This window comes from Panthera uncia, assembly GCF_023721935.1.
Source record: "Panthera uncia isolate 11264 chromosome C1 unlocalized genomic scaffold, Puncia_PCG_1.0 HiC_scaffold_4, whole genome shotgun sequence".
Taxonomy (NCBI): Eukaryota; Metazoa; Chordata; class Mammalia; order Carnivora; family Felidae; genus Panthera; species Panthera uncia.
Genome location: NW_026057585.1, coordinates 51,827,660 through 51,848,147, shown reverse-complemented (window position 1 = coordinate 51,848,147; position 20,488 = coordinate 51,827,660). Strand labels below are relative to the sequence as shown.

General features: G+C 39.9%; 1 protein-coding gene across 3 annotated transcripts in view; it reads left to right on the top strand.

The window, feature by feature from the left end:
* DNAJC6 (DnaJ heat shock protein family (Hsp40) member C6) overlaps positions 1-20,488 on the top strand; it is a 139,073-nt gene that overhangs the window by 37,856 nt on the left and 80,729 nt on the right. Inside the window, exons 1-2 of one of the 3 annotated variants that reach the window (XM_049618535.1) lie at positions 12,280-12,505; positions 13,878-13,941. The exons of 1 other annotated variant lie outside the window; for it this stretch is intronic. In XM_049618535.1, the coding sequence (XP_049474492.1) occupies positions 13,911-13,941 (31 nt within the window). In that variant the 5' untranslated portion in view covers positions 12,280-12,505; positions 13,878-13,910. Of the gene's footprint in view, positions 269-12,279; positions 12,506-13,877; positions 13,942-20,488 lie in introns of those variants that run through there. One more of the 3 variants, XM_049618534.1, reaches the window with a different exon arrangement.

The window sequence follows — 20,488 nt, the reverse complement described above, 5'->3', positions numbered from 1 at the left end:
AGCCCTTTCCACCTTCCACCTCCCCTTCGTTTCCCAGGTTGATTTTTTCCCCCCTCTTCTCTGGGCTTGCCCATGAGTCTCCTCGGGAGCTACCGGAAAAAGACCAGCAACGATGGTTACGAATCCTTGCAGCTGGTGGACAGTAACCGGGACTTAAGTGCGGGAAGCGGCGCGGGTGGCGGCAAGCAGAGAGTGAACGCCGGGGCGGCGGCGGCGCGGAGTCCCGCCCAGCAGCCTCAGGAACGCGCCAGCACCATGGACAGCTCAGGTAGCGCTGGCGGCGGGGTGCGCCCCGCTGAACTCCACTGGGTCCTCCAAGAGGCGGCCCACTCCGCTAGCCCAAGGCTCCCACCTCAGCCTTGGCCTGGGAGGGGCCGGGATGGAGCGAAGGCATCTAATACCACCAGGGTGTCGCGTCTCTAATTTCTCTAGTTCCTGGAGCTAGGAAACGTTAGATCTGTCTTGAGGCCCAGTGACTGTAGCGAGCGCCTCTTAATCTCGCTAGGCTGCTGAATACACCAGCTGGAGGCGGGGAGAGGAGGGGAAAGGGGAGGGAAGGGGTGGAGGCGAGAAGGGAGAGGGTGGCGCGAGGAGCCACTGGGAAGGAGGGCAGGGAGAGGCAGCTGCCTTCACTACCCAGCTGGATGAGGGGGAGAGGTGAAGGAGCAAGTGCGTTGAATGTTTTTGCAGCCTGCAGACGGTATTTATTCCAATTATTATTCTCGTAATGCTGATGTCATTTGCAATTCTGTAAAGCTGTGCCTCTTCTCAGTTTGGCTGTCTGCTAGGGTTAATGTTGTTACCTTTCTTGAGCAATTTTTACCTTGAGCAAATTTTTATCTAGAGATTTTTTACACAGCTTTAGGCTTTGTACGATGAAATTTATTTCATCGGCTATTGACTTTGATCTTATCTTTTTTGCATTGAGTGTACTAATATATCATAAACTTTACATGTAAGGAAAATGAAAATGCCTCTAAACTTTGTATCTGGGCTTGCAACCTTCGTTTATAAAGCATTTTGACAAGTTGGATTTCTCTCTGTTGGAAATGCTCTTTTAGTGATTTCCATAGCAAAACTGTCATTTAATATACGTATGTTGGACCAGGGGTATTATTATAGCTGTTTGCTCACCTTTTCAAGGAACCAGGATCAGAGGATTGTTTACATAGAGATAATTTATAATTGAAGTGCTCAGTGTTTTGTTCTACATAGGTAACTTTAATATATTGGACAACTGAGGAATCCAGAGGAAAGATTCATGTTGGGTTTTTTGGGAAGTAATGAAAAGAAACTGAATTTAATTCCTGCACTTTGGAAATAAATGCTTGTTTCTTTTAATCGTGTAATGGCTCTCCCTGGACTACCATTTTCTATTTTCCTCATCCCATAAGTGGGATAAAATATTGTTTACATATGTTCAAGTGTCCTGGCCTGAAAACATATTTTACCCATACAAGCTCTTACTGAAGTTAAATAAGGTGTTGGTGCAGTGTTTTCTCAGGACCATTTTAAATTAAAGCTAAAGTTACCCGAAGGGACTAATGGTTCTAACAGCTTTGGTGTTGATGTTGTACACGGGTATTTGATTTATGATTTTCAAATCTTTGATAAAGTCCAGAGCATCTTTTGCCTGGATGTGATCTCTTTTAAATCTTAAAAAAAGATTCATGCATTCCAAATGATGCCATCATAATCCTTTCTGGAACGTAGTGGACAAGTACACACATAACTGAAATGGAATGAACAGTTTTCAAATGAGTGAGGGAGAGCCCCACTTCTGGAAAATGAAAGAAATATGAAATTTTGTGTAGTTTTCACTTTTCATAGGGATTTTTGTTTTAAGAATTGGAATTTGTTTTTAAAGTTTGTTACATCCTAGAATAAATTTAACACCTATTTCCTGAGTCTGTTATATGCCAGGTACTGTGCTAAGGACACTTCTGGCCTTTAGGGGGCTCATATAATAGTAGTAGTAGCTCAAACACACAGCAGCCTATATAGTAAGTTCTGGATTTTTGAGGATTGTCTTTTTTACCAAATCACTTTTTCAATAGGTTTAGAGAATAAAAATGAATTGATAAACTTTTATAATGGGAAAACATTTTATTAAGAATATTGTTATCTCTAAAGCGCTTTGCTAGGAGTTGATTCTTCAATTTGATCAAACTAGCCTTGTATGAAGAGGTTGCAGGGATTCCTCCCTTTCCCCACTCCTCTTTCTGGTTAGGGGAATGTTGTGGCTGCCTTAGGGCAGTACTGTTTATCTTCTGACTAGTTTGATGCATAATTGCAATCGAGCGAAGTCTGGGAGGATGCTCTTTGTTTGGTTTGGATGAACGATTGGGCCCTGAGAGTGGGGTTTCTTTTAGTGGGTAGCAAGTTTCATTGACTAGTGCAACTATATCTATCTTGTCTAATTATAGTTCTTTCTTCTCAGATCCTCAAAGAGTGGCCTTGTGCAGTGTAAATGTATCCATTTGTTTAAGACATTTAATTAAACTCATGGATCATTTCTAAAGCAGCAGTGATCTACCCATTTATTCAACTCATTGTACTGTGACATGCTAGATAGAATAGGTGGTTCATGGGGCTTTTGGTCTAATAGAAATGTTTATGAGTGGAAAAAGTATGTCTAGAGGATTTAAAAATAAATCTAGAGGACTTAAAGCTTAGTTTTAATAATACCCTATGCTTGTATAACTATTTATAATAGGTAGAACATTTTATCTTTATCTTTCTATCTATCCATCTATTTATATCCAAGTTAGTTGGCATATAGTGTAAAGATACTTTCCAGAGTAGAATTTAGTGATTCATCACTTACATGTAACACCCAGTGCTCATCCCAACAAGTGCCTTCCTTAATGGCTGTCACCCATTTAGCACAATCCTCCACCCAACACCCCTCCAGCAACCCTCGGTTTGTTTTCTGTATTTAAGAGTTTCTTATGGTTTGCCTTCCTCTCTGTTTTAACCTTATTTTTCCTTCCCTTCTCAGACCTATGTTCATCTGTTTTGTTTCTTTTTTTAAAATTTATTTGAAGTTTATTTATTTTTGAGAGAGAGAGTATGAGCACATGATGGAGTGGAGGAGGAGAGAGAGAATCCCAAGAAGGCTCTGTGTAGAGCCTGATATGGGGCTTGAACGCACAAACCATAAGATCATGACCCAAGCTGAAATCAAGAGTCTGACACTTAACTGACTGATCCACCCAGGTGCCCCATGTTTCTTAAATTTCACATATGAGTGAAATAATATATTTGTCTTTCTCTGCCTGACTTATTTCGCTTAGCATAATACATTCTAGTTCCATCCACATTGTCGCAAATGGCAAGATTTCATTATTTTTGACCACCGAGTAATATTCCATATATATATTCACACACACATACACACACACACACACACGTACACACACACACACACACACACACACACACCCCACATCTTCTTTATCCATTCATCAGTTGATGCACATTTGGGCTCTTTCCATACTTTGGCCATTGTCGATAGTGCTGCTATAAACGTTGAAGTGCATGTGCCCCTTTGAATCAGCATTTTTGTATCTTTTGGATAAATACTTAGTAGTGCAATTACTGGGTTGTAGGGCAGCTCTATTTTTAATTTTTTGAGGAACTTCCATGCTGTTCTCCAGAATGGGTGCACCAGTTTGCATTCTCACCAACACTGCGTAAGTGTCCCCCTTTCTCCACATCCTTGCCAACATCTCTTGTTGCTGAGTTGTTAATTTTATCCATTTTGACAGGTGTGGGGTGGTACCTCATGGTGGTTTTGACCTGTATTTCCCTGATAATGAGTGACATCAAACATCTTTTCATGTGTCTGTTAGCCATCTGGATGTCTTATTTAGAAAAGGTCTGTTCATGTCTTTTGCCCATTTCTTCACTGGATTGTTTTTTGGGTGTCGACGAGTTGGATAAGTTCTTTACAGATTTTGGATACTAACCCTTTATCTGATATGTCATTTGTGGATATCATCTCCCATTCTGTTGATTGCTGGTTAGTTTTATTGATTGTTTCCTTCTCTGTGTGGAAGCTTTTTATCTTGATGAGATCCCAGTAGTTCATTTTGGACACTTATCTTATTTCGTTTCCCCAGAAATCTATTAGGTAGGGTAAGTGGCATATGTCTAGTCTTAGAGATTAGATATCAAACATCTGCACTATTGTTACTAGCTGTAGAACCTAGAAAAATTTTAAGCCTCTTCCCCATTTATAAAATAATCATAATAGTTGTTCTTAAAATAGAGCTTTTAGTTTGAAGCTTAAAACAACATTAGGATACATTTGCAGTTTTTCTTCATGTTGCTGTCTGTGTCTTTCCAATTAGATGAGGAAGCTTATTCTTAGAGATGGTAGGAGACTTGTTCAAGGTAAAATAGCTACTTAGTTGACAGCAAGATTCAGGTTTTCTGACTCTGAGCTCTAAGTTTTTCTCCATTGAACGGAACTGTTTTCCTGTGTAGGTAATAATATCAACTAATTATTGAGATGGAAACAATATTATCTCCTTGGATTTCCCCTCTGTTTTTAGATGAAAGAATGACAGATGTTCAGAGAAGTATAATGACTTTCTAAGTCAACAGACTCTCAAGTGGTGGATTCCAGAGCAGCCCCTAAGCCAGAACTGTTTCTAGAGCTGTCTGCCTGCCCTGGCTCACTTTCTCTTCATTTGAATTATTCTTTAGAAAAGATTGTCATTCAAAGGTCATCCTCTCATTTCCCAGATGGCACTGCAGCTTTCCCAGTTCATTAGCTCAGAAACCCCGTATTTCTTTTGGGCACATTTCACCTACCATGGAAAGCAGAATCCACAAATGTAGAACGCCCAGTCTTGAGTCACTCAATTGTTCCAACATTAGGCTTTACTTACCAAGTTTGTAATGACAAGCCATAAAACAGAAGTCCAATTAAAAACTGTTTCCAGATTTTAATGGGATTTAAGAGTATAAAGATAATGAAGAATGCTAAAATAAAATACTTTCCTGTTTAGTATAAATCTGATTGAAAGCAAAAATTACCTTTAAAAAATCCTATTCTGTAGGATGTAGTGTTTAAACACAGCATCTACATTTTAAATCAGGCTTTCAGGGCGCCTGGGTGGCTCAGTCAGTTAAGTGGCCGACTTCAGCTCAGGTCACGATCTTGCAGTCCATGAGTTCAAGCCCTGCGTCGGGCTCTGAGCTGATGGCTCAGAGCCTGGAGCCTGCTTCTGATTCTGTGTCTCCCTCTCTCTCTGCCCCTCCCCTGTTCATGCTCTGTCTCTCTCTGTCTCAAAAATAAATAAACGTTAAAAAAAATCAGGCTTTAACATTATGAAGTATTTATTTGGATAACTTCATCCTTCGTTGAAATAATATAAGCATATATGTGCTAATATTCCTTTCTTAGGAATACCTGTGCATTTAAGGGTCTTGTAAGGTGAAGGGAAAGTGATTTACTAATTTATTTAATGTGTGGCTAAAGTTTGAATGTTTCTGGATAGCCATTTAAGGATGCATCTGTGTCAAAGTTCAAATTTGCTCGGAGACTGCCAGGTTTCATAGACTTAAAAGGGGAATCTTTTGAATCGAGTTTTAGAAAGATGACCATATAGTCTATGATATGCACCTTCTGTGATGGAGCTATCACTGCCTTTGACGCTATACGTTTCCACTGTTCTCATCCTTTTATTTAAGCAAAATTGGACTTTTTGCTCTCTAGATACAAAATAAATCCAATCCCTTACCCACATGGCCACCCTTAGAAAATTAGAGAACATATCCTGTTTCTCTTCTTTGTCCAGTTTATTTCTAATCGTACATATATATATATATGTATATATATACATATATATGTGTGTGTATATATGTATGTGTATATATGTATGCATACATATATACACATACATATATACATGCATACATACACATACACACATACATACACACATATACACATATACATACATACACATATACATATATACATACATGCATACATACATGCATACATATACATGAATAATATATACACATACATATATATATATAAACATGTGTGTATATATAATATATAATTTTTTTAACTTTAGCAAGGTTTTTTAGTCAATTTTTATTATAAAAGTTTTTATTATGTAGGTTTTCCATGCTCTTGTTAAAAAAAGAATTAAGGGTTACAGAAAAGAATGCAATGGAAAATATAAAAATAGGGGCACCTGGGTGGGTCAGTTGGTTAAGTGTCTGACTTCGGCTTGGGTCATGATCTTGCAGTTCGTGGGTTTGAGCCCTGCATCAGGCTCTGTGCTGACAGCTCAGAGCCTGGAGCCTGCTTCAGATTCTGTCTGTCTGTCTGTCTGTCTCTCTGTTCCTTCCCCACTCGTGCTCTGTCTCTCTCTCTCAAAAAAAATAAACATTAAAAAAATTTAAAAAAATAAAAATAAATGTCCATAGGATTGCAAATGAAGAATTTAGTGGTGAATGTTTCTGTTTGCTTCTTTCTCTGCAGTAAGGAGAAATAGGGGTGTCTGAGGTAACTGAAATGAATATAGTTGTTTTTCACTTTGAATCTTATAAATAAGGTATCTCTCTTGACTTACATATAACATAAAGAATTTTAAAATGCTAGAAATAAAGGAAGGCAGGAAAAAAAAAGCAGTATTGACTAAGACTGATTACATCCTTATATGACACCAATATAGAGATTGGAGAACAATATAATTGGTACCACTTTATGACTTCATGGAATAATATCTTGCCAATGAAAATATATCCCCACTGCTCTCAGGATAAAGCCCAGAACTGGACTTTATCTTAACTGGACCTCGGAAGCCCATCATGGTACCTCTGCAAGCCAGCCCAGTAGAACTTCTTGTCCTTTCTCCCCTGGTGGGTCCTCCCACCCCCATCTCTATGCTTTCATGTACACTGTTCTCTCAGGTTAGGCCAGCTTCTCCCATAGCCACCTAGATGTCCACTTTTCCAGGTTATTTTCTACTCATTCTTCAGCTCCTTTACCCTGGAGGCTGCATGGGATGACCATTCTCCCTGCGCCTCCAGCAGCTTGTATGTCCCTGCCATACCTCTCATCACACCGGTTTGTGATATGTTGCTTGGCCTCTCTTTCCCTCTAGACTGTAAGTAAAGTTCAGAACAGGGCTGTGTCTTACTCACCTTTGTCTTCTTGTCACTGCGTGGCACTGATAAATACTCGAATGAATAAAAGCATGAACTGATTTTGAATTTTCAAAAAGGGCATTTTTAATGAAATGTACCCATCCAACTCAAAAAATAAGCATACAGCTAGATTTTAATAGAAATGAGGCCAGACTTAATAGAAATGAAACTGTTGGCAGAAAGCTAGACCAACTCAGTAATGAGCATTTTTCATATGCAAGGACACTAGAGGGGAGAGAAAGATAATTAATACATAGTCCCAGACCCCCAAGAGATTTCTAATGTGGAAATGTAAAGAAATAATAAGCTTACCAAAAGACTGCTTTTTTTGACCAAAAAAAAAATGCATTGTATTTTGCCATTCATCATTAAGATAATTTTTTTTAGCAGAAAAAAAAACAAAACTAAATGTGTATAATTTTTTTTAATGAACTAACAATAGATGATTTTTATCTGTAGATTTGTGTGTTTCTTCATCAGTATCACAAGTTTGGAATCTTCACTATTTTCAGGTTTTTTATTAAAAATTTTTGGGGTATCTAGGTTGCTCAGTCAGTAAGTGTCTGACTCTTGGTTTTGGCTCAGGTCATTATCTCACCATCATGAGATGGAGCCTTGTGTCGGGCTCTATGCTGACTGCAGAGCCTGCTTAAGATTCTCTCCCTCCCTTTACTTCTACCCCTCCCCTGCTTACCCTCTCACTTTCTCTCTCAAAGTAAAAATTCTTTGTTTCACCTTTGGTCATCTGCAGTTGTAGGTAAGCATTATGGTAACCTTTTATAACCTGTACTCACCATTTTGAACTCCTTTTGGAAAGAGTCTATAATTTTGAGGTGAATTAAAGAATCCTGGGGTTTATTTTTTTAATGTTTATTTTATTTTTGAGAGAGAGAGCACAAGGGGCAGAGAGAGAGGGAGACAGAGCCCAATGCAGGACTTGAACTCACAAACCCATGAGCCGTGAGATCATGACCTGAGCTAAAGTCAGATGCTTAACCGACTGAGGCACCCAGGCGTGCAAGAATTCTGGAGTTTAAATTGTACATTTCCTCATTGGCTCAGGAGAAAACTAAATTATAGTTATTGTATACTAAACAACATCTCTTGAAATTACTTAGAAGCTTTTGACAGAGCAGTTCAATGTCTGAATAATAAGTTCTTCATGGTCCAAGGAATTAGGAAATTTCATGACATGTGCCAAGAGATCTGGCAATTTCTACTTCGTTTATTGGCTTTACTTGACATCTACAGGCCATAGCCTAGTCCAAAATAGCTTTTTATTTCAGTAATACATCAAAGCATAATTTAAAAAGGTACTAAGGATAAAAAATTAAAATTCAGCTGTGTGTGATGTTAACAATGCAAATAACCCCACAAGGAAGCAATCAGATGATTCAGTGCTTGCTACGCAGGTTGGGTTTGCACATGCAGAAAATTACTGTTGACATGTTCAAGTGTAGTACTATACCTGGTGGCTGGTGAGTTTGGCACGTGTTACAGCCACTTTCTGACTTTAGAAATGTTATGCTGTAGCCTGGGTGGCTTGGTCAGTTAAGCGTCCGACTGTTGATTGGCTCAGCTCATGATGTCACAGTTTGTGAGTTCTAGCCCCACACTGGGCTCTGCACTGTCAGTGCAGAGCCTGCTTGGGATTCTCTCTCTCTCTGACTCTCCTCCACTCTCTCTCCCTCTCAAAAATAAATAACTAAATTAAAAAAAAGACACGTTATACTGTAAAAGAAGTGCATTTCAGAATTGGGTATATTTGGCAAAAGGCAGGGCGAATAAGTGGTATAATAATAGACACATATAGTGCTATGGAGTGCAGAAGAATGATGCTTAATTTCAACCAGTGCGACTAGGGAAGGCCAGAGTAGAAAGTGCTGTTTGAGCGGGAGGTCAGTAGGTAGAGAAGGAAAGGAAAATTGATTTGGGCTGAGAGCTAGGGCATAGTGGTATCATCATACATGCATGGTGTGTTGAAAGAACTACATTTAGGCCTGGAAGCTGGAGCCTATATGGGTTGGAAGAGCTACAGTGGATGGCGTTGGGAATACAGATTGAACCTAGATCAGGGTGAGCCAGCTGAGAAGGTTGGACTTTATTCTGTAGGCAATGGGAGGATCCTGCAGATTTGGGAGAGGGGCTGAGGCAGGGCTGAGTTATCCACAGGCATAGCACCTAGGGATCAGAATAATTTTAAGGCCAAGAAAAATGTTTTAATTTTAATTTCTTTTACAAAGCAGAATAAAATAAATGAGTACAACTGTAGGGAATTAAGGAATTCGTTTTCATACCAGTGCAGTGAGTGGTGCCTGGGTGTCTCAGTTGGTTAAGCATCTCACTTCAGCTCAGGTCATGGTTTCATGGTTTGTGAGTTTGAGCCCTGTGTTGGGGTCTGTGCTGACAGCTCAGAACCTGGAACCTGCTTTGAATTCTGTGCCTCCTTCTCTTTCTGCCCCTCCCCCACCATGTTGTATGTCTCTCAAAAATAAATGAACATTAATGTATATATTTAAATATATATAAACATAAATATATATATTTATTTATATATATATATATATATTTATTTATTTTTTAAATGGAGGAATGAGCACACGGGGGCAGAAGTGCCTAGGGCCCACAAAGGTCTTGCTGCAGTTCCAGAGAGAAGACTGTAATAAGTGAGCACTGGAGACATTCTGCAGCTGCATAAAAGATGGACCCCATCTGTGGTTCCCAAGTGTGTCCTGCCTGCATCAGATTTTCCTGAGATGCTGGTTGAAAACACAGGTTCCTGGGCCCCAGGGATTTATGATTTAGGGAGGGGGCATACTGACAGAGGGGGTGCATGTACCTGGGGGACAGGGAGAATAAGTAAATGCCCATTAGGTTGATGACCTGAGAAATAAGGACAGCCCAGTGAAAAAAAGAAAGAAGTAGGTCTGGAAAGCATTGCACAAAAGAATGGACAGACTGACAGCTAAAAAGTGGAAGTGGAAAATGTGACCAGGGGATTTCTATGCATCGTGAGCATACTAGAGAGAGGGCTGGATATGCTGTCAGGTTGGCACAAGGTTTCACCAGGCTTTCAGCTTTTTGGTAGGCTGCCCATTAGGCTGTGCAGATCTCCATGGGAGTGCTGTGGAGGAGGTAGGAGGCAGGAGGAGGGCCTGTGTTTGCCTAGCGGAGGAGTAAGGTAATCGGTGGAAATGCTAGAACTGAAATTCTGCGGCACTGGGCTGACTCCAGGCCAGTGGCCGGAGGCCAGGATGGTGTAAAGTAGCCAGCCTGCCCTTATGCCCATTCTCAGGGGCAAGCCCCAGGCTCTGGGCCCTTTCTTGGTGATGGAGGCACGGGAAGAAAGCTCAAACACCAGAGAAACTTGCAGGATGATTATTGAAGCAGGAATTCTTGGAAACAGACAAATGTCTGAAAAAAACAACAACACCCTGACCCCCAGAAATTCTCAAGGACTGCCTTGTGTCAGCCTTTGGTCACTTGAGCATCACAGCAAAAATCAGCAGGCTGACATTTCTCTTTGCTGCTTATTCTCCCTTCGTTGTCTCTCTCTTCTGTGATCCTTCTTCCCAATATTCTCTTCCTTCTGCCTTCTCTTCCTCCTTCTCCTGCATCTTCAGCTTCCTTGTCCCCCTCTCTCTTCTTCCCCTCTCCTATTTGCATGTCCTCCCCTTTTCCCCAGTAAGTGAGTCAGCATATTGGGGAGACTTGGAACCCCATGCTGTAGGAAGGTGTGTGGATGACTGTAGTTTGGGGGGTATTTGTGTGGGGGTGTACATGTGTGACTTAGATCCCAGGCTGCTTGCTGCTTGTGATCCAATGAGTGTGAACACTGGTGTCACTTTCCAAATTGGGTAATTGCATCTGACCTACCTAAAATTTCACTTGCTGTTTCAATTAGCCAAGTGTTCTGCACTGTGACTTGGTGATGAGAGGTTTCATAAGCCTCCATCCCAGAGGTAGCTGCGTTTCATTCAGACGAAGGAAAGAATTTTACTTACTAATTTGCAGCTAGGGAGTGCAAGATAATAACACACCATTTCCCCCTCCCTGTCTCTCCTACCTCACCCCTGCAGGAAAGCAGATCTTTCTCTTCCCTTCCCCTCTTGCTAAAGCCTAGATAAATGGCTGTATTTTCAACCCTTTCAAGTCCAAATTTGTGGATGCTATTGAACAGTGGGATATTAGGGAACCATGAGTTAGAAACCCTAGATGTAAGCTCTGGCTTTGTCATTTATAAGCTGTGACGTTGGGCAGGTAATTCAAATGAGAAAAATCAGACTGACCCTGCCAGTTTCATAGGCGAGGGGGAAATGTGGGAATGTGGAGGAAAACACTTTGTGGTGGGTAATTCTGCATTCATTCATTTCATAAATGTTTCCTGACCGCCTGTTATATGCCAGCACTGTTCTAGCCATGGGGATACAGTGGAGGACGAGACAGATAAGACTTCGGTGCTTATGAGCTTATATTGTAGAGCACAAGACATACCATAAACCAGTAAACCAAGATAAAGGATTATAAGGTATGCTAAATGCCACGGAGGGGCTAGAGTGAGGGAGAGAAGAACTCAAGGTGGTGGTGGGGAGGAGGGAAGCCTAATTTACAGAGCACGATCCAGTAAGGCCTTTCTGAGGAGGTAGTATTTGAGGTGACATCTGAAGAAACAGACACAAACAGGAAAAAGAGACAGAGTGAGAGAGAGAGAGAGAGAGAGAGAGAGCGAGAGCTGTATGTAGAGCATTTCAAGTACTAGGTTCAGCAAAGACCTGGAAGAGGGGCCAAGGCCTGCAAAAGGGTATGTGACTGTTAAAACCAGCACTTAGTGAGCTGGGAGGGAAGGGGGACAAGTGAAGTGTGAGTTGTATTTGTAAGAGACCATTTTGTCTGCTTGCATCAAGAAAGGATTTGAGGTTCCTTCATAGCTTCATAGGTATTCGAGACTGTAGACAGGATTTATATACCAGAGATGATATCAGTGACTATTACTGTTCAACATTAATGGTCAACTTTTTAAAATTCAAATGAACTAATGTTCTCATAGCATCTTAGTGTTGACAACATGTTTTTCTATACTCTATCCTACTTAGTTCTTAGAATGTTGAATGTCCCAGTGAAATCGGTGGCATTAACAAGATTTTAGAGATGGGAAGCTCTGTAGAGGTCAGTGAGCTGATGTGCATCTAAACCAGCAGCAGGCTCCAGGTCTTCTAACATACTGAAGAGTGACACATTTGCAGAGGAAGAGAGTTGAGGTCTTGGGCACCCTGTGGCCAAGATCTATCAGCTACTTTAAACGGAGACAAGTTGGAGGAATATAACGGTAAAAACTGGATTTTAACTGCTAAGAAAATTGGCTTAGGTTGCCTTGAAATGGATAGCAGTGGGGCACCTGGGTGGCTCCATTGGTTAAGCATCTGACTTTGGCTCAGGTCATGATCCCACCGTTCGTGAATTGGAGCCCTGCATCAGGCTCTGCACTGGTAGTGTGGAGCCTGCTTGGGATTCTTTCTCTCCCTCTCTCTTTGCCCCTTCCCCACTTGCACATGCTCTCTCTCTCTCTCTCTCTCTCTCTCTCAAAAGAAATAAATGAACTTAAAAAAAGAGAAATGTGTAGTAGCATTTCACTTTAATTATTGGCCTTAAAATCCAGCCACTAAATCCCCTAATGGGGTAGGAGCCTGGCTTTGTCTCTCAGTGTGCCAGGAGAGAACTGTCTCCATTATGCCTCATTGGCACACAGAGCCTGGGAGGCTTTCACACACTGTCTTGTTTTGTGATCATTTGCTGTTGTAACAGAGGACAGTTCTATTTCATATGTTGCTTTGTTTTCAGGCCATTGCATGAGAGCTGGGCTTCTTGTCTCTTAAAAAGCAAAACCAAACCCAAACAAAAGCTCTATTTTTGTTTATAGCAAGATACATATTTATGAAGAAAAATTATAAAACAATTTAGTAAGTTGTATAAAAATGAAAATAAAAGTTCATTTCCTTCCTTCCCACCTTTTAGTTTTACTCTCCAGGTATAATTAATATTAATGGTTTCTTCCATGTACTTACAGAATTTTCTATGCATTTTAAGCTTATACACAACCACATAGACACATGCAGATTCCTGCACACTGACACATGTTTGCATACACATTCATACGTAATAAATACCTGTATATTCTTGAACCCTTCTATATATGCTATTATAGAACTTGATGTTTACTTAACACTATGTATTGGATAACTTTGTGCAATAGTATCTAGGGATATACCTCATTTTCTGTAATGACTGCTTTGAATCCACTGTCCCAATTCTATTGGTGGGAAGCAAATATCTTTTGAGTATATATTTATGTATATGGTATCTGTGGTACACCCATGGGATAAATTCTTAGAGGTGGAGCTGCTAAGAAAAAGAGCACGCACACACATCACATTATGATGGATCTTGCCAGGTTACTGTCTGAAGAGCTTTGTACTAACTTAAAATTCTACTAACTTAAATTTCTAGTAAAAGTATATACAACTACTTGTTTTCCCAGAACCTTGTTAAAACCGAATGTTGTCATGAAACTTCTTAATCATTGGCAGTCTCATAAGTGAGAAATTGTGGTAGTGGTTCATTGAAACTGGCATTACATTTTGATACTTCCTTGAGTTATTTTTGTCATTGGAATTGGGTTTTAATTACTTTTTATTACATAGGTAATACATATTTAGAGTGAAACAATTTGGAAAATGCAGAAGAGCACCAAGGAAAAAATAACTGGTAAGCTTGTTTTCTGTAGGTGACCACTGTTGACATTTTGAAATATATCCTTTTGTCTCTTATCTGTGCATAAAGTATAAATGAAACGATGGTGTTACCTTCTTTGTTCTTCACTGACTGTGGCTACTTGTTTTCTCGTGAAATATTACAATACAGCGCTGGGTTTGGAGCTAGTGCTTGTTCAGACTCAAGTTTTGACATCACTGATGAGCTTTGTGACCTTCGGCAAGGCATTTTACTCCTCTGAGCCCCTCTGCAAAACAGATAATGTCTTTCTTATCAGATTGGTAGGAAAATCAGATGGGGTAAGGAGTAGAAAAGTACCTAGTGTATTCCCTGCCCTATAGTAGATGCTTCATAAATGTTGGCTGTGTCAAGATGTTGACGTGAAGTAAGAAAGTAAGACCATGTTGGCAGTATTTTATTATCCTGGGGTTTCTCCAAGGTAGATCGTGTTTCTGTCTTCATTCTACAAGGTTCTGAGCATTTTCCTCATTATATTCATATTGGGATTGTTTATAAGCTTTGAGTCAATTTGTGGTCACCATATAGTCCTCATAAATGTGTAGCATATTTCTTACTACAACTCTTGGTTGAGGCAGTTCGCAGGCTTGATACATGATGGGGTGCTCAGAATAGCCCAGTTTAAGGAGAATTTCTTTGTTGGTGGGGGGGGGGGTAAGGATGAAATGAGGAACTTTCTTTTTTTTTTTTTTTTTTAAATTTTTTTTTCAACGTTTTTTATTTATTTTTGGGACAGAGAGAGACAGAGCATGAACGGGGGAGGGGCAGAGAGAGAGGGAGACACAGAATCGGAAACAGGCTCCAGGCTCCGAGCCATCAGCCCAGAGCCTGACGCGGGGCTCGAACTCACGGACCGCGAGATCGTGACCTGGCTGAAGTCGGACGCTTAACCGACTGCGCCACCCAGGCGCCCCGAAATGAGGAACTTTCTAAGGATGAAAGGAAATTACCACTTATGTTCTAAGTATAACTAGGCGTTGCTTATTTTTATCTTTATTTTTTCTCCCCAGTGTTTCCACAAAAGCTAATTCATGTAAAGACATGGTTCCCAGTGAGGGGCTAGTTTATACCTCCCCCAACATGGGACATTTGACAATGCCTAGAGACACTTTTAGTTTTCACACTTGCAGGGGTGGGTGATGGGTTGTTACTGGCATCTAGTGGGTAGAGAGGCTGCTAAACATCATACAATGAGCAGGACAGCTCCCCACAGCAAAAAATTGTCTGGCTCAAAATGCCAATAGTGCAATGACTGAGAAACCCTCATACAAAAGAAATGAATATATTGATTATGAGTTGAAGATGGTGAACTTGGTGAAGTATGTGTCCATGGACCCATCAGGTACTGTTCAGCACTACATATTAAACTGTATCTAGAAGGAATTCTTCCTGGCTTCAGGGAGATCCTTCACTTTTCAGAGAGATGGTGTGGAAAAGGTCTAAGCTGTGAAATAGTTCTTTGCCTAGGGCTATTCCCTAAAAACCCCTGAAGTCCTAGAGAGTTCAAGTTCCTGTCTCAGTTTTTTCAGAATCCAGGATACAGTTCCTTTGTTCATTCAAGCATTTATTCATTCAGAAGACACTATTCAAATAACTATTAGCCCAAGTAGTGTGCTCTGAGATAAAAAGAAAAAGAAACAAAAGCCATAGTATCTCCCCTAAAGGAGCTTAGAAGACATTATTGTGTTTAAGAACTCAGATCTGGATCTGTGATTCCTAGGTTCCTGCTTCTGCCATCTGTAATCTACGTGATTTGAGTCCTCATTTTAGGATGAGGTTAAGAATATCTACTTCATTTTATTGTTGTGATGATTAAAATGTTGATAAACTGGGTATTTTTTTTCCTCAAATTTTTATTTAAATTCTGGTTAGTTAACATACAGTGCAGTACTGGTTTCAGGAGTAGAATTCAGTGATTCATCAGTTACATACAGCACCTAGTGCTCATTACAACAAGTGCCCTCCTTAGTACCCATCACCCATCTAGCCCATGCCCATGCCCAACTCCCTCCATCAACCCTCAGTTTATTCTCTATCTTTAAGAGTCTCTCATGGTTTGTTTCCTTCTCTTCTCTTCTTCCCCCCTCCCATATGTTTATCTGTTTCATTTCTTAAATTCAACATGTAGGTGAACTCATATGGTATTTGTCTTTTTCTGATTGACTTAATTTCACTTAGCATAATACATTCTAGCTCCATCCATGTCATTGCAAATGGCAAGATTTCATTCTTTTTGGTGGCTGAGTAATATTCCATTGTATATATACCACATCTTCTTTATCCATTCATCAATCAGTGGACATTTGGGCTGTCTCCATAGCTTGGCTATTGTTGATAATGCTGCTATAAACATTGGGATGCATGCACCCATTTGAATCTGTATTTTTGTATCCTTTGGGTAATTACCTAGTAGTGCAGTTGCTGGATTTTAGGGTAATTCTCTTTTTAACTTTTTAAGGAACCTCCGTACTGTTCTCCAGAGTGGCTGCACCAGTTTGCATTCCCACCAACAGTGCAAGAAGGTTCCCTTTTTTCCACATCCTTGCCAACACCTGTTGTTTCTTGTGTTGTTAATTTTAGCCATTCTGACAGGTGTGTTGTGGTATCTCATCATGCAAACTGAGTATTCAGAACAGTGTCTAGCTCAATAAAATTTTAGTTGGTTTTGTTATATTTATTTTACTACTACTACTGGAATCTTGGAGCTTTATGGATTATCTAGTTTAGGATTTTCAAATTTGATTAGTACTAGATTCCTTTTCTCAATAAAGCATTACCCAGACTACCAATATATGAAATATGTGAAAACAGAGCAACTCTTTTTAAAGTAAGGATGGGAGGCTGGGACACTGCTTTCTTGGGACCACTCTCCTCTCTCTCATAACTGCCAAAGCTGAGGCTGTGGAGATTCCACTTTGACAACCACCAGTCTCAAACAGTTAACTCATTTTTAAAAATTTTTATTTAAAATTTTTTTTAACATTTATTTATTATTAAGAGACAGAGCGTGAATAAGGGAGGGCAGAGAGAGAGGGAGACACAGAATCCAAAGCAGGCTCCAGGCTCTGAGCTGTCAGCACAGAGCCCGACACGGGACTTGAACTCACAAATTGCAAGATCATGACCTGAGCCAAAGTTGGACGCTTAACCAACTGAGCCACCCAGGTGCCCCAAACAGTTCACTCATTTTAAGAGTGAGGTACCTGAAGAATGGAGAGAAGAAGTGATTTAAATGAAGCATGAGGCAAATATACGAATAACTTTCATGTACATGTGTCAAGCACAGAAACAATGTTCTAAGAGGGAGTTCAGAGAGGGCAGAGACAGGATACTTGGTTAGGTTGTATTTAGTCAGTGTAAAGATTGGGTAGGATTTTTAAATTTTAGATAAGGGGCGAAATAGGGTTTCAGGGGAAAAATAGAGTGATAAAGGGATGGAAGAAAAAGCATTGGAGTTCTTACCCATATCTTAGTAAATTGTCTTTGGTTGCAAGTAATAAAAGCTTATTTCAAAACATCTAAATTGAAAACCAAAGAAAGGGGGCTGTTGAAAATTCACAGGGTACCTTCTGGGTCCCAGGACCAGGATGTGGAACTCAGCTTTACTTGCTGAGAGCATTCTGACAGCTTCTCTCTTTCTTGTGCTTCATGGTTCTTGTTTTACCCTCACCTGTACATTTGCTTCATTCTTCTTTCTCTCTCTGTAGACCAGTTTTCCTGTCTTCTTTGTGTACATGGATACCCCAAACATGACAAGTTTATACATCACTAATTCAAACAATCAGTCTCTATGGACCATCTGTCTCTGAATCTCAAGCTCTAAATTCCAAGAGCGAGACCCAGTTGGCTTAGCAGGTGTTACTTATGTACCTCTCATCCAGTAGTTGTAGCCACAGTAGGGGATGTGAGGAACCTGTCTTGTCATATCAACATGGTTGGCGAAGCCCTACTCAAGGATGAAAAAGGAACAGAACTGACCCTCGCGTTGTTCCTTTAACATCAGTGCAGACAGGCATCTAGGCAACTATAACTAAGTATGAGCAAGAGAGAGCAAGAGTGTGCATGCACTGGGAAGGGGCTGGGAAGGGGCAGAGGGAGAGAGAGAGAGAGAGAGAGAGAGAGAGAGAGAGAGAGAGAGAGAGAATCCTAAGCAGGCTCCACACTCAGCACTAAGCCCAGCATGGGGCTATATCTCACAAACTGTGAGATCATGATCTGAGCCGAAATCAAGAGCTGGATGCTTAACTGATTGAGCCACCAAGGTGCCCCTAGAATGTACCAAAGTCTTAGAAACTTTTTTCCTCTATAATTTCTTCATTTATGCTTTTTCTACTTTATTCTTCAAGGTCAAAAATGATTTAGAGCAAGATTGGTGGCTCATTTTTTTTTTTCTAAGCAGCTTTTGAAATTGTACTGTGTCCTTGCTTCCTAAAGTGAGAATAGGCACGTAGTTTTCATAATTATAAAATGATTTATATGTGACTGTGTGTTTGTTTTAGGAGGACTGTTTGGGTAGATGATTTCTAAAATGCTTGCTGATTCCAACATTTTGGTATTTAAGGACTTGTTCTCATTCATCTCAGTAATGTCAGCAACCAGTCAGATTTAATTTATTGTAGAATTACTTATAATAGGAGAAATCTAAAAACAGCCTAAAATGTTCCAAATAAGGGAATTGGTTCAGATAATTATGATATGCCTATATGGTATTACTAAGTAACCATCAAAACATAATTGTTAGGGGTGCCTAGGCGGCTCAGTCAGTTGAGCATCCGACTTTGGCTCAGGTCATGATCTCATGGTTCGTGGGTTCAAACCCCACGTTGGGCATTGCACTGACAGCATGGAGCCTGCTTTGGATTCTCTGTCTCCCTCTCTTTCTGCCCCTTCCCACCCCTCAAAAATAAATATATAAAAAAATTTAAAAACAAAATTGCTTAAGGAATTTTTACTATAATGGGAAGATCTTTTAAATATAAAATATGTGGATTAACAAGGAGCAAACTATGTTAATTAAGCTATAAAACCACATATATATATATATACGTATATATATACATATATATATATATACGTATATATATACGTATACGTATATATATACGTATATATATATATACGTATACGTATACGTATATATATATACACATATACATACAGGAAAATCATTGTAAGGGTGTATACTAGTCTAAAAATGAAAGAACGAGATCAAAATATTACAAAAAGATATTTGGGTCATAGGGTACCAGTAATTCCAACATTTTATTTTTTATGCATTTTGCTAAAGTTTCAATAGTAAATTGATATTTCGTAACTGCAATTTTATATAACTATATTCTTTTTCTGTTGCTACTTTCATAACTGAAATTTGAATTGAAATAATTATAGATTCACATGTAGCTGTAAGAAACAATACAAAGAGAGCCTTGCAAACTTTGCCTATTTCTCCCAACGGTAATATTTTATAAAACTGTAACATAATATCACAGCTAAGATATTGACGCTGATACATTCCATCTCATATTTCCTTGGGGCACGCATGTGCGTGTGTGTGCGCGCGCGTGCGTGCACATTCTGTGTTATTTATCAGTTGTGTGAACTCATGAATCCATTACCACGGTCAAGATACTGAACAGTTCCAACAGCACAGGGAGCCCTCCTGTTGCCTTTTGTAACCACATCACACTCACTCCACTACTAGTCTCTTAAAAATGTGTGCAGAGCATGTATTTTATTTTGCTTTTTCATCTGAAGCCATAATTGTGGAACCTTAGACTAGGACAATTAGCAGTCCTGTAGTCACTCAGAATGTGGGAGCTTTGTAGGTTTGAAAGGTTTCATGATTCTCCACCCTTCTTCAAATATATTATCAACCTGAATTCTTTCTACCCTTTGCCCCAAACACCTTTTCCTCAGTAATGTCCGTCTTAAGTTAGCTATAATTTTCTGTGGAACCCTTATCTGACCTCTGGGTCAGATGGTTCTCCTCCATGCCCCGATTATACTCTGTGTTTAACATCTTGTGATACTCTTACCATCTTATAATTGCTTGTAGATAACCAAGAAATTTTGGATGGATGGATGAGGCTTGGTTAAGAGTTCTTTTTCCGTTTCTGATGAGTCTCCAACTGCCAGCTGCCCTTCCTCTTCTACTCTTTGCATTGCTTTTGATCCTGCTTGCATGACACATCATGTCACACCAAGTCCTGGCTAATTTGGGCTGCGCAACTATGCGCCCTGTCCACAAATTCCAGCCCTCTACCTACTGGTGCTTCCACCAGGATGACTGACTCCCATCTTCTGTACTCCTCACATTTTTCTCTTTTCTTCCTCCGTTTCTAAAGCTAATGTGATACTGATGACAACTGCTATAAAGAGCTGTGGGCCTAACACAGTGCTCTGTGCTTGCCATGTATTATCTCTTTTCCTATAGTATACTTTAAGTTATGTTTTACTATTCCCATTTTTTAAAATGAGGAAACTGAGACTCAAAAAAAAAAAAGGTGAATTAGGGCACCTGGGT